Source organism: Musa acuminata, chromosome BXJ3-5 (genome assembly GCF_036884655.1).
Source record: "Musa acuminata AAA Group cultivar baxijiao chromosome BXJ3-5, Cavendish_Baxijiao_AAA, whole genome shotgun sequence".
NCBI classification, from domain to species: Eukaryota; Viridiplantae; Streptophyta; class Magnoliopsida; order Zingiberales; family Musaceae; genus Musa; species Musa acuminata.
In genome coordinates, this window is record NC_088353.1 from 37,813,268 (window position 1) to 37,826,647 (window position 13,380).

Below are 13,380 nucleotides of genomic sequence, written 5' to 3' on the forward strand. Positions count from 1 at the left end.
CGATAAGTATGGCATCCACCGACTAAAAAGTGGAAGAGACGCACAAGAGATGCACAAACTTCTCAGAACATAGTTGAATGATAACGCACGTTATTAGATAAGATAGCATGGTAAGCTCGGCCAGCTGCTTCTGTAATCATGATTCTAAGAAAAACACGATTTCCGACACCCAAGAAAAAGTTCAGCATCCGTTCCGGAATGGAACTCGGAAAATTGAAGACGAAGAGAGAAGAAAGCTGGCAAAAAGCAGTCCAAAGAGTACAAGTTCCCATCACTTCATGTATAAGGATGAAAGAAAGCTGCTGCTGCTGCGCTCTTCCGCACAGTTGAGCAATAGTGGCCGGGGTCCACCCTCGAGCCGTCCCCTCCCCACTCTTTCCCTGTTTCTCTCATGCGTCCCGACAATTCCAGTGTCATGTCATTAACTGGTGTTGATGTAGCTAAAGATCTGGTGCACCGCCGTCGCAACCTCATCCGCTGTCCCCAGTTTGCAGTCTTCCTCCATCTGCACCACCACCGTCGCTTAAGCCAATCGTGGGATGACTGCTTATGATTGATTAATGAAACAGGGAGCGGCCGACGAACGAACCTTGAGGTTGATGGAGTAAAGGATGGAAGGGGGTTCGAGGGTGGTGATGTTGAGGTGCAGGATGGAGAGCCGGAGCTCCTCTATGGCAGCCATGGCTCGCACCAGCTGCCCCCGGCGCCGCTGCGCGGCCACCTTAAGGTTCACTTGCCCTTGCACTAACGTCGCTTCCACGTCCACCGCTGTCGCATCCTCCTCCTGAGACTCCAAGTAACCGCTGTACTGTGACGAGGTGAAGAAACCGTCGTGCAGAGCAGGCGCACTGCACTTGTCGTTGTCGTCGGACCTCGATGAAACGGACACCGATGCTTGGAGCCGCTTCTGTGCCCGGAGCGAGATGAGGTGCTGCTCGAGCTCCTTTACGAACTCGATGGCTCCACCGACGATGGATGCCTGGTCGCCCTGCACTCAGCAAAAGCAGCTACATGGAGTTGAAGTCTTTCGATGGGAGAAACGTACGGGAGGGTTGTGTTAGGAGTGAGAACTACAGTGCGTACGCGTTGGACGAAGGAATGGGGCATCAGGGAGCGGAGGGTAGCAAGGTGATAGTTCATGACCCGCCGGCGGTTGCGCTCGACTGCTATGTGAGTCATCCTTTGACTTTCCTCCTTTTCCGCGCTCTTCGACGCCGACGCCGGCCGCCGGCGCATCCTCTTCTTCCTTTCGCCGGAGCAGGTTGCCGCGGCGGATGTCACGATGAGACCCGTCGTGGCCGCCATCGTTGGGAGCTCGTGCACCACGGTTCTCGTCTCCGATTCAGATAAGTGAGTGATGCAACTCTCCAGTTGCTCCGCCGCGGGGGATGAGTCCATCTCGGTCGTCCGCTGTTGCTTCAAGCTTTGGGTCCGCATCTGGTGGAGCTGGAAGTTGGTTTCCTGTGGGTAGGAGGTGGACAAGCTCCGTTGCTGATACTGTTGTAAATGAAGCTGGGCTTCCTTTCCCACCATTTCTTCCTCTGCTTGCATGGCTCCTTGGAGGAGTTGGAGGAAAGGCATTTGACGCGAGAACAGGCCCCCACAGCTCATTTCAAAGTGATCGGGAAATCTTGCGCGAGCTACCCTTGCTTCCTTGCCCTTCGAGCTCAACTCATCCCCAAACAGCTGCTTCAGAAACAAAGAAATAAAAAGATATGGAGAGAAAAAAAACACTTGCAGCGCATTGAATGGAATGTCTCAAAGTGGGAGTCATTATCCATCTCTCTTCCATCCACAAGTCAGTCTTCTTCGAGCAGATTGAGTGAGATAGAAAGAGACAGGAAAATATTGAACGAAAGAAGAGGTCGGAATACTTGGGAGTCGTACAAAGGAGTCATTAACGAGTCCTCAGAGCTGCACCATAGAAAGAGCAGCAGATGCAGCAGCCACGGATGAGGATTTGGCCGCTCCCGTTCCTCCTACCGGCAGCTGCAGCGGTTCCTTTGACTGAACCTGTCCTTAATTCCTCAAATGGCGCTTTCCTCCTCCCACTTCTCGCCTTCACAGTCAAAACTTAGATCCGGCTTATCTTCCGCCTGCTACACTAAATGCATGCACAGAAAGTATAATACTCATCACGAACTCTGCTCATTCCTTCCTTGCGTGTGTTCAGGATACTAAATAAATGCTGGTTGAAGGAAGAAGCAGCGAGGCCAGGGAGCAACATGGAGGCTGAAATGTGGACAAAGAGCTACAGTGCACAATCTAAGATAGCTACTAAGCTGCACGACTAAACGAACCTGAGGTGGTGAAAGAAGAAATGAGGGATTTGATTTGGTGTGAGAAGGGAAGGGGTGATTTATAACTCGTCCTATACTAACTAGATAGAGAGGAGCTATGGGACACAGAGCAGTGTTTAGGGGGGGCTACAGATGTGGTGATTTAGAGGCCGTGCATTGTTGCTTTGGTGGCAGATTTGTCCAGCAGCGGCGACAGAACCCGGCCACAGACGTAGGTTCCTCTCTCTCTCTCTCTCTCTCACTCTTTGTGGGGTCAGTCTTTTGCCTTCTCTCTTTCCCATACCTTATCTTAATTCTAGATTCAAGTATAGCCAAAAAAGGGTACGGCATTGGTGAACTAACCACAGAGTTAGATGGCAGCTTTAGGAAGAGGAAACTGTTGTTGGTGAACTTTGTTGCAGCAAGAATCAAAGCTCCAAATCACACCAACCGCAGCCTGAGATACCTGTATGTAACGTAAGCCCGTCAAAAAAGCCTTTCCACTGTGGTTCGTCGTCTCTTTAGTTCACACAGATAACAATTGGAGTATTTGCGGTCAAGATTATATCGTTCTATTTAATTGATTAAGTTATATTAAAGCTTTAATTAATTTTTAATTAAGATTATTGATCAATAGAAATAAATTTATTTATATTATAAAATCTTAGGAGATGATTTTAATCGTTATAACTCTCCTAATTATCTTTTTCTACTACTCCTGTTCTCATATATATATATATATATATATATATATATATATATATATATATATATATAGGTCTGAGATCTATATGACTTTTCTTCTACTCTATTAATAATAGAAAGGGAAGGAAAGTCTAGTCCTTATATTATGATATCGTGTTCAAAAGGTTTTAGATATATTTATGTATTAGATCTATTTAATTTATATTATAATATTATTTTTGTTCTGATCATATGATCGCTCCATCATGCCATCCAATTATGTTTCATCTTTGAACTTGGATTGTACCACATCGTTGACGTGCCATTGGCTGCGAAGAGATCGCCATGAAAGGAGCCCATGGGGAGTTGGCCGTGCGTAGTGGTTTTGGACGTCGCCGGGCTACCGTTAACAAGATGCTGGAGGTCACAAAGTTATCGCAGATGTGATTTTGACTTTGGTCAAAATCAATTTTGACCAAATCTGCTCCGAATTGAGATTTTGATCCAGATCTCAATTTTGACCTCAATTAAGATTTTGACCACTGAATAGTGAGTAGATATTAGAGTTAGTATGTAATTGATCGAGTCCAGTAATTTTATTTAACAAATGTCAAAATAAAAATTTCAACCAAAACCATTGTTTTTAAAATGATCTGAAAAAGAAAAAAATATTTCTTAGCATAGGCAATTAAAAATCTTTTATATACTTAAGGTTATATTAGACTATATATTACTTTTATAATTGAAGTACCGAGTAGATATTAGAGTTACCTAAAAATAAAATATTAAAATGTGTAAAGAAAATAATAAAATATTTACAAAGGATAAATGGCTATATGCTCATATACATGAGACAAAATAAGCTTGAAATGATTATTTTTTATATGTTATTTTTGTAAATTATCTCAAAAGTACGAAATCTACTTTTATATTTATATTTATATTAATTGAAAGGATAATTAAAAAATATAAAATAATATATTATTATATTATTAAATAATATAAATTATTTTTTTGCATGCTTTGAGTCTACTAATCAAGTTTTACGATAGTGAAATTTTATCATAGGACTTGGTGTGATCAGACTTAATTGTTAAGTCACTTAAGATATTTTATTAGTATTTTTTTTTAAGATGACGAGTATTCTAGTTGTTCTAAACATATTAACATAAAGTACTAGATGTTTAAAAAATAGTTTAGAAAAATAATTTTTTACTTATATAATTAAAGTTTTTTACTTTTAGTTTATATTTATGTATATATATTATGACTGAATATGATAATAGGATTATCTTGATAAAACAAATTACAAAAGTCATTTTGAACTTTCTTAGAGAAAACTGATAATGTTATAGTATATAGAAAAGATTATGACATTGATAACATACAATTGCTATAACTCATATTGATTGTTAGACTTAATATAGTATTATTATGTTTATGTATATGTGTAAAATATTTTTTAAAATTAGCCTATTTTAATTAAATTTTAATTTAATTATTTTGATTTTTAAACCCTTTGTTTGATATATTATCAGTTAATGGGTTAAGTGAGAGAATATGAAATTATATAACTTTATTTAATTGATTACAATATATTAAAATTTTAATTAGATTCTAATTAAGATACTACTCAATAGAAAAGAAGTTCATGAAACATTAAGAAACAATTTTGATGGAACTCTCATAATTATTTTTTTCTAAGTCCTTTGTTATTGCTTGGTCTCTTTTTCTAGTCTTTAATCCATCAATAATCTTAGTCCTAGGAAAACAAAGTATAGTTTTTTCTTGTATAGATTCACAATATGTGCAATATCATGATGAGAATATACAGTGCAAATCACAAGAAGATACTACACTATGTCCAAAGTACTCTATTGATTATTGTGTTTAAAATATATGCATCACTTTTTTCTGATATACGATGTTTGATTTCAATTATGATATAAATTTTTTGTATGATAATTTTTATTTCTTATCATACATCATCATTTTTATTTCTTATTTTGTATGATACATCATCCTTTGTTACTGTACACAGAAAATTATTTTGATTTATATTGTTGTTCCATCATCTTTTGGCTAATAATGACCGACTCACTCCGTTTTGACCTACCACAAGAACCAAAGCTGGAAATGTACTACAAACAAAGAAAGCGTTGAATGAAAAATGTCAAATGCCAAACGGTTAAATTAATATTTTGTTTTGACTTAATTACGAGCATCAGTGCAAATAATAACTTTAGTTGGCAATCATCCAAATCCAACAGATGCTTTGTGAAAAGAAAAAGAGCTTTAATTTCTTTAGATAGTTCAAAACCAAAAAGGATTGCTCGAAATTCACAGGCATATTGTCAGTAAAATGTTCCGTAGCATAACAAAAGAAATAGATCAATTTGAGAATGACAAAGAAATGAACATCTCTCAGAAAACCAAAAGGATTGGTCTCTCAAATAAGATAATGAGTTTGAGACGAGACCATATTACTTCCATAAGATACGAAGTGGCAGATGCAAATTTGAAAAATCCATATTCCAAACAACTCAATAAACTCCCAACTGCAGTATCCAAAATAATGCTCGCAATCTATCTAAATTGATGATTCTTACTAGGCAGTGAGCTCCATAATAGCACTGACAATATCTCCATTGTTTGTCTTTAGAGCTTTGACAGCCTTTGCTCTGGACACACCAGCCTGTGTCATGACAAGATCAATGTCCCGAGGTTCCAGTCCACTCTCATCAACTTCCTCTACTTCCCCCCCAGTCGTTGCACTAGAAGATACGTCCACCTTAGCCATCTTGTTGCTGAGGTCCGGAATCCTGAATTGTTGAGCAGCTTGGGTTTGCAGCTGGGAGCTCAGGTCCTCTATTTTTGCCTCTCCAAAGATGACATATGTATCAGAATTGGGGCTCTTGAAGACATCAGGTTTTGAGATGACAAACAATATCTAGTTGACAGAAAAAAGGAATAAATGTAGTGGCAATGAGAATTTACAATGAAAACAACTGTTACGGTAAAACTTGTAATATTAATTTCCATAAGTGCTAACTAAACCTAGAAGATAACTGACTCCATATCATAGAAATATAGTTTGTAGAAGCTTCTCATCAAATTGTCAACTTCACACATTTCTTTTACATGCCAAGCAAGCTGGAGCATTTAGCAAGCTACAGGTAAGGTTTGTGATGGCTGGAGATTCATCATTTTTACTTGTGATCAATGTGATTTAGTCCAAGAAGAACTTCAATGATTATTATCACCATGAGCTTTGAATATTGAATTACTGTACCTTCACCTAGACCAGAAGATAATTATAGTAATTATGTTGGTAGAATGTTTTTTGATGTTAGATCCATCTTTCTGGAATTTTTAGCATACTTACATTTTTGTTTCTCTTTATAGTAACTCTGCTGACTCCTGTGACAGGTTTCATCCCTAGCTTCAACATCGCCTTGCGGCTCTTTTTCTCGCTCCTGCTCTGCTTAGTGGTGGTGTCATTTCCACTTGCTCCATGGTCACCTATTGAGTAAAGAAAACAAAAGAAAATCCTACAGGCTCATTAAATAGGTCAAACCATATAACCCTCGTAACAATTTTTAAACACAGATTATGCCTTCTCATAATGAACTCGAGTAGCAGCAATTTGTGAATTAAAAATAAAGAGTAGACAAATTGGTTATGTCACCTAAGTGACACAAATTAAACCTTTGACAAACTTAAGCTGCATTATCATACAAAGCAGCAGCATGATTTGCCAAGTTAAAAATTATAGTGGACTCTATATCAAGAAAATAGGTTGAGCCACATTAATCTAGTTTATATCAGAGATTGTGGTTCTCCTATGAAACTTCCTTCCCATCCTCACCGATGGAACATGGAATGCTGCTTTACATTTGGTTGATTACTCTGCAAATACTCTGGCTAAAGAAGATCAAGAATGTCAAGGATACTGTCAGGGCATGGGCCAAAAACAATGTGGCCGAATGCAGGAAGAACTAAAGAGGTTGCTAGTAAAAGTGAATGCTTTAGTCAAACTTGGCATGTCTAATAGTTAGGACATGCGATACAGATTATGGCTAAGATTTTAATGAAAAAGGCTACTTACACTGGTGTAACTAGCCTTGTTAATTTTGTCTTTGGCATGAAACGTGTTGAAGTCCATTAGCATCACCACGGTTTGTATATAAACAGTTACGACCATACCCAGGACTGAAACAGAGAGCAGCAAATATTAACAGAGGAATCCACAATCCAATTTCTCGGACCCCTCCCTCTTCTTTTTGAATCGAAAGCAGAGGTATTAAAGTATTAAAGAAATCATCATCTCTCACTCCCATGTCCTAACTGGTAGAGGTATCGATTTTTCCCTTTCTTCTTGGATGGCTCTTCTCCACTTTTATCTCCCTTATGAGAGAGTATCCAACCAGAGATAAATATCTTTAATTTTTTTTTATAGAGATGTGAGCAAAAGCTCAACATATCTATGTTTCCTAATCAAGGTGCGATTCCAACTTCCCCTTCCTCTCTTGCATCTCTAACAAGTTCATCTGAACAACCACTAGAATTCGAACCACTCGAGCAATTACAAAACCCTAAAAGAGACCCATTTCTGCAACAGCCAAATCGATGCCGTCCAAATTGAGGTCCAAAATCTCTGGAAAAATGTGACATAAAGGAGAGGATGGAGTGCGAGAGAGAGTATGTGCATGTTCACCTTCGGTGCCGCCGCCGTCATCATCGTCGTCGTCGGCGTCCTCGTTGTCGCTGTCATCCTCCTTGACGTCCTCGACGATGGGAGCGTCGTCCTCCTGCAAAGACCCTCATTATGCTTCCACAATGTAGAAACGAACAACGGTATTTCGAAGTGAAAGGGCAATGTGAGTCAACGGACCTTTCGCTCTCCCTGTTGTTGTTCTTGCAGCTGCTGCTCCTCCTCCTCCTCCTCCTGTTTCTCTTGGGCGGAGAGGAGCTGCTCTTCTTCGCCGTGGACTACCGGGCCGGGCATCTTCGCTCCCGCGGCTCTCTCGCCGTCCGCACAATGGCTTTGGATAAAGAGAACGTGGATTTGTATGCGGGGATGTTATCGGGTTTGATTATCTGGGCCCGAACCAATAAACCTGCGGATCCAGAAATGACGATCCATATACTATATCTCGGGTTGGGTATCAGATTTATACGCGTTACCCGGTATAACATTTGTTAGACACATTTATGGTTAATGGATCCTAATTAAAGATCCATGTTTGGATTAGGTGAGTTGAAGAACATTTATAATTAATGCATATAGAGTCTCATCAACGCTTCGTGACATGGAATTAAATGCCGAGAAAGAAATATCTTTTATCAAATAAATAAATGAATCTATCTAATAAACTTGTAGATAAGAACAAGCTCAAAAACTAATCGACAATAGTTATAGATACCCATGGTGTCGTTGTTCTTAGATGATTTTGCATATCTATCTATTCGTCAAATATTTAAATTCTTCGTATACATCACAATTTTTAGCATTCATTTAATGAATCTTGGTTACTATCGGTTTCACTTATTATTTGACTCATTCTTTTCTGATATTTTAAAAGGATGTCACTTGGAGGAGATTCAATATTATTATACTGATGGTGAGTTGATGAATACTAATTACAATGATTTATTATATTTAAAAGATATATACTAATTAAATTTAGAGGGTTAATTAAATATGAAATCACAAACTTCAGAGGAACATAATTACATGCTTTATTTCATTTGGAAATTACTACAAACATGATTTTTTTTTTCCCATTTTGGCATCCTCACTTTGTTTTTTGCTGTTAGAAAATTTTCCTCTCCACTCTTTTTTTTTTTTTTTTAATATTATCATTGTTTTTGTTGTAATTGAGATGACTTGGTCTTCATGACTAAAATTAAGAACTTTATTTTATTAACTAATGTTAGGTATCTCTATTGAGACATTTGATTAATCAGTGCATTGTTCCACAGTTGATAAACATCATGCATATCATTAAATATAACAAAATTTTATTTCAATCTATTTTAAAAAAAATTAGTGTTAGATAAACATGATTTTCATCGTTTGGTGTTCTCACGTTTTCTTCATTTAAATATTTTCCTCTCAATTTATTTATATTCTTTACTTAAAATCATCATTGTAGGGTTTAATTATTATGATTAGTAAAAGGGGCTCCGACTCATTAAGTATGGGTAGGTGGAGATGGGCACCATTGAACAGAAGAAGAAGGGACCGAAAGAGATCCCACTTGAATAAGAAAATTGTGCTCATTTAGATTCGACTCTGAACTCTCCTAAGAAATGTACTTCACTTACACCAAGTACTAAATCAACTGGAATGTGATTTGCAATGTGATCCATCCTCTTTATATCCGTCCTCTCCCATAGGAATATAAGAAAGATAAGAAAACAGAAGAGAAAAAGAGAGACGAACGAGTCATCTACTGTAAAAAGAAGTTCATGCATTCTGAGAGAAACAACATGACAGCAAAACCCTATTCATGGATGAAGACTAAAAGCCATGAAATATCTGAAAGTACAGATGAACTTTTAATTTCCTGCAAGCCTAATATTATCACTAGTAATTTAACCGCACAAATGATAGACCGAAGTTTCACGACAAGTGTTGTCACAAAATGCACGAGTTGCCAAGTGACATGACGAGCAAGCAGGCACGAGAAAAGACTAAAAGACAGCGATAAGACGTAAACCTAAGAACTGATGCATGCATCCTTCACAAAGTTTCAGGTCTGCACAAACTTCGAAAGGATCTATATTCGCTATTCGTATGAAACATGTGTGGAATAGAATGCACGCAAGTTTAGACCAGGATTCCGTGTCGTTGCAGCTTTTCCCTAGTCTTCCAACCGAGGACAATGTATGGGATTGAGAGAATAGATTAATCTGTGAGTGCAACTGGAGACCCGTTACTGGACCAACTAAAAGCATCGGTTGCTTACGGACTTCTCTTTCTTCCAAGCTTTATCTACATCGCGTCGACATGTCCTCCATTGACGTGGGCAACTAGGTCGAGCCGCCTCCTTGTCCATTACCTCTACTGCGTCAACCATCTCCATCCATGTCTGTGTCGTGATATCGACGTCAATCCTACTCCTTTCACTCACTTTGGTTCACACTTTATAGCATATATTTGACACTGTCAACCCTAAATATTTGGATAAGTACACGTTACCTTATGTCTTTGACTTGTCCTCCATGGCTTTGTTAGGTAGACGCCAAAGTTTACTACCCTCCCCGACATAGACATGTTTTACGTCATGGAATAGCAGATACTTGATTTCCCTATTTGTTTACCGTCGTTATGTACCACGAAAGAAGCATCACTTACAGAAAAACGTGCACACCGACACAGTTCGCGAAAAGGATTGCACGAGTTTAATCTGGTGGAACGGGTCATCACTTATCGAAGACTGACTGGTTCATGTATAGATTTAATGTCATGATAACTTTGGAAGGTAGCGGTTGTCCGTCGCACATCACTTCCAGCTTTTGTGCTTGGGGAATTGGCTGCAAAGAAATAAAGAGAACACGAGGTACGTGTCTTGCGTCCCAAAGCTGTAACGGTGTAATGGACCTTGGTGCACCATCGCACTCATCGCGGGCTCATTATTAAGAGTTGGAGAAGTGATCAGCTGTGGGAAGAGGAAGAGAGATGGGTTGGGGGAGAGGAGAGATGTTGCTTGCCCTAATGGCGGCTCTGTACCTGAGCGCCGCCATCACAGAAGCCGGAGTTCTCAATGTCGGTTTCTATTCCTATAGCTGCCCTCAAGCTGAGGCCATCGTCAAGGAGGCGCTCAACGACGCTCTCGAGGAGGACTCTGGCATCGGCGCTGACCTCCTCAGGATGCATTTCCATGACTGCTTCGTAAGGGTTAGTTCCTTCACTCTCTTCATCGACACTTACTGAGCAGCAGCTGGTTCCCGGAGCGAGTGAGACTGACACTGTGCTTTGACCATATCAGGGGTGTGATGGGTCAGTTCTTATCGACTCCACCAATGGCAACACCGCCGAGAAGGACGCAGAAATCAACCAGACCATCGAAGATGAAGCGTTCCAAGTCATCGACAAGGCCAAGAAGAAATTGGAGGCTGTCTGCAAAGGAGTAGTCTCATGTGCCGACATTCTTGCATTCGTTGCCAGGGACAGTGTTGCACATGTAACGCTCTCTGATTCCTTACTCGTACAAAGATTAGAGCAAAGAAAGAAACGACAACAACGAGGCTACAAGTGAACTTGAGTAGTAAACAGAGCAAAAGGGAGATGAGACAAACTTATTCATAGTTCACGCGCTTTATTTATAACGTAGAATCTTGTGTTACGCAGTATGGAGGAATCTTCTACCAAGTCCCCGCGGGAAGGAGAGATGGAAGGATCTCCAGATCAGTTGACACCGCCGATCTCCCTACTCCGGATCTCAATCTCGCCAGGCTCACCAATTCCTTCGCCAGGAAAGGGTTGAGCCAAAATGAGATGATCATACTATCAGGTAATTTCTTCGAAGCTCAAGCTGGATCCTAAAGGACTAATGGGAATTAGGGTTGCAGCTGAGTGATCAGATGGCCCTCCTTGCTGACTGCATGCATGTGTGCCTTCTTCATATGTAGGAGCACATACCATTGGCGTTGCGCACTGCCCCGCGTTCTCCAACAGGCTGTACAACTTCAGCCGGAGTTCGAGCAGTGACCCGACGCTGGACGCGAGCTACGCCGCCGAGCTGAAGGAGGAGTGCCCTCCGGGGAGCAACAACGAGGTGAACATGGATCCGCCTAGCCCCCTCGTCTTCGACACCAGCTACTACCAAGGCATCTTGAAACACCGTGGTCTGTTCTCTTCTGACCAAACGCTGGTGTCGACGGCCTCCTCGGCGGCGAAGGTGACTCTGCTGGCGAGAAACTCTGTGGTCTTCAAGAGCGAGTTTGCAGCGGCCATGGTGAAGATGGGCGGTATTGGAGTCCTCACCGGGAGGGCAGGAGAGATACGTGGCAATTGCAGGGCGGTCAACTGACTTAGCAAACGAGATCTCCCGTGTTTCTTCTCTCTTCCCAAAGTAATTGTGTACCATTAAAGGCCACATGCCAGTGTTACTTATGTGAGTGAGACTTGTGGTATTATTCAATAAAAGATATCGTCAATCTACTAATGAATCGAATATATATATATATATATATATATATATTCGAGGCTCGTATTGGAAACCTCTGTACTGTACATTCCACTATCTTGGAATAATAATGATAAAACCAATATATGGATATCACTGCCAAATTAAAACGCTAATATTTGTATCAAAATAAAAAAGTAATTGTATTGTGGTTCGCATTCATATAACCAAACCACCTAAAAAAAGAAAACAAGATGCAGAACCAAAATTATAATTTAGTAAAATTACATAGCAGTATACGTTTCTCGACAATCACGGACTCGAGAATCTTAAAAATCATATTCAAAGGAGGGAGATAACAATCTTAATTTTTATATGAAAAAATCATATTCAAAGGGTGGGGAAAGGAATGATGAGAAATAGTTAAAGAAGCTTGAAAGCACATTTAGTATTTTCAACGTCAAATCAATTGACTCATGGTGTTTGCGTCCCTGACATTAATAATTTGATTCCCATCAATCATGGCGTTCGACAAACCTAATTCTGACGACTTCCTCGCAAGAACTCACAGCCGAGTCACTAGATTTCACATGGCTCGATGCAACACCTACATCAAGAACCGCAACAGCAGTCAAAAATAACCCACATGAACTGGTCTGATCGAACCCAGGTCTCATCAAAATCGATCATGTGTCCACAACTTGCGCCTAAATTTTCATGGACTCAATTGGTTCCTATAATGAATCAGATGGCATCTTGATCTAATAATTGGGAAGCTCAAGGTAAACTCTGATGCTGTTGCTTACCAAGGCAAGGACCCCTTACCTAATTATGCGCTTCATAAAACATCTTTACTTTATGTAGTACATCGAATTTAGAACATGACTATCTTAAGAAAAGAACCCTTCACCTAATTTTTCTTATATTACATGAGGTTCGAGTTGTAACCATGAATAACTGTCATTCCTTCTGATGTCAAAACATTGACTACATGTGATGTGTAGATCTAATTTGACGTTCCTTTGATTTGTGAGTTGGCATATTTCTTTCTTAATTTTGATATTCGACAAGTATTTATTGTTGGTACTAAATCTTCTTGTGTTGTTGACTCATTAGGTTCTTTTGTCTTTAGTCTTTCCAAGCATTCTGCTAATAAAATATATACTATTTATTCAATAGCGATTGTATGGGTCAGAAAATAAAGTTCTCCTTGGAGTATGAATCCTACCTTGGACATTGACCTCCCTTGCTTCTCTATAAGACATCATTGTTTGGCTCAA

At 39.7% G+C, this 13,380-nt stretch overlaps 3 protein-coding genes across 4 annotated transcripts; 1 reads left to right on the forward strand and 2 right to left on the reverse strand.

Annotated features, from left to right (window-relative positions):
- Window positions 1–70: 70 nt before the first annotated feature.
- On the reverse strand, window positions 71–2,312 carry LOC135637958 (transcription factor bHLH57-like). 2 transcript variants are annotated; one of them, XM_065150861.1, is made up of 4 exons: window positions 1,888–2,312; window positions 1,084–1,686; window positions 590–988; window positions 71–505 (listed from the first exon to the last, which is right to left on the reverse strand). In XM_065150861.1, exons 2-4 carry the CDS (start codon window positions 1,609–1,611, stop codon window positions 422–424), a joined length of 1,011 nt encoding a protein of 336 aa, XP_065006933.1. In that variant the 5' UTR covers window positions 1,612–1,686; window positions 1,888–2,312; the 3' UTR covers window positions 71–421. The 2 variants fall into 2 exon arrangements, with proteins under 2 accessions (XP_065006933.1, XP_065006934.1); XM_065150862.1 differs by having other exon boundaries at window positions 1,084–2,312.
- Window positions 2,313–5,377: 3,065 nt separating this feature from the next.
- LOC103985684 (nascent polypeptide-associated complex subunit alpha-like protein 1) lies at window positions 5,378–8,004 on the reverse strand. Its single transcript, XM_009403467.3, has 4 exons — window positions 7,858–8,004; window positions 7,681–7,774; window positions 6,349–6,485; window positions 5,378–5,913 (listed from the first exon to the last, which is right to left on the reverse strand). The coding sequence occupies exons 1-4, from the start codon at window positions 7,969–7,971 to the stop codon at window positions 5,572–5,574; spliced, it is 687 nt and encodes a 228-aa protein (XP_009401742.3). The 5' UTR covers window positions 7,972–8,004; the 3' UTR covers window positions 5,378–5,571.
- A 2,553-nt stretch (window positions 8,005–10,557) lies between these two features.
- LOC135637689 (peroxidase 5-like) lies at window positions 10,558–12,139 on the forward strand. The gene is made up of 4 exons (XM_065150400.1): window positions 10,558–10,869; window positions 10,961–11,155; window positions 11,323–11,485; window positions 11,604–12,139. Exons 1-4 carry the CDS (start codon window positions 10,651–10,653, stop codon window positions 12,002–12,004), a joined length of 978 nt encoding a protein of 325 aa, XP_065006472.1. The 5' UTR covers window positions 10,558–10,650; the 3' UTR covers window positions 12,005–12,139.
- The last annotated feature ends 1,241 nt before the right edge of the window (window positions 12,140–13,380 follow it).

What these genes read in the sequence shown, in the direction of transcription:
- LOC135637958 (XM_065150861.1), bottom strand. Translation starts at nt 1,611, where the DNA reads ATGAGCTGTGGGGGCCTGTTCTCGCGTCAAATGCCTTTCCTCCAACTC. An exon ending in CCCATTCCTTCGTCCAACGC is followed by an intron (nt 989 to 1,083) that starts GTACGCACTGTA and finishes TGCTGAGTGCAG; the next exon opens with GGCGACCAGGCATCCATCGT. An exon ending in TTTACTCCATCAACCTCAAG is followed by an intron (nt 506 to 589) that starts GTTCGTTCGTCG and finishes GTGGTGGTGCAG; the next exon opens with ATGGAGGAAGACTGCAAACT.
- LOC103985684 (XM_009403467.3), bottom strand. Translation starts at nt 7,971, where the DNA reads ATGCCCGGCCCGGTAGTCCACGGCGAAGAAGAGCAGCTCCTCTCCGCC. An exon ending in TGACGGCGGCGGCACCGAAG is followed by an intron (nt 6,486 to 7,680) that starts GTGAACATGCAC and finishes TTTACTCAATAG; the next exon opens with GTGACCATGGAGCAAGTGGA. An exon ending in CTATAAAGAGAAACAAAAAT is followed by an intron (nt 5,914 to 6,348) that starts GTAAGTATGCTA and finishes TCTGTCAACTAG; the next exon opens with ATATTGTTTGTCATCTCAAA.
- LOC135637689 (XM_065150400.1), top strand. Translation starts at nt 10,651, where the DNA reads ATGGGTTGGGGGAGAGGAGAGATGTTGCTTGCCCTAATGGCGGCTCTG. An exon ending in TCCATGACTGCTTCGTAAGG is followed by an intron (nt 10,870 to 10,960) that starts GTTAGTTCCTTC and finishes TGACCATATCAG; the next exon opens with GGGTGTGATGGGTCAGTTCT. An exon ending in CCAGGGACAGTGTTGCACAT is followed by an intron (nt 11,156 to 11,322) that starts GTAACGCTCTCT and finishes TGTGTTACGCAG; the next exon opens with TATGGAGGAATCTTCTACCA.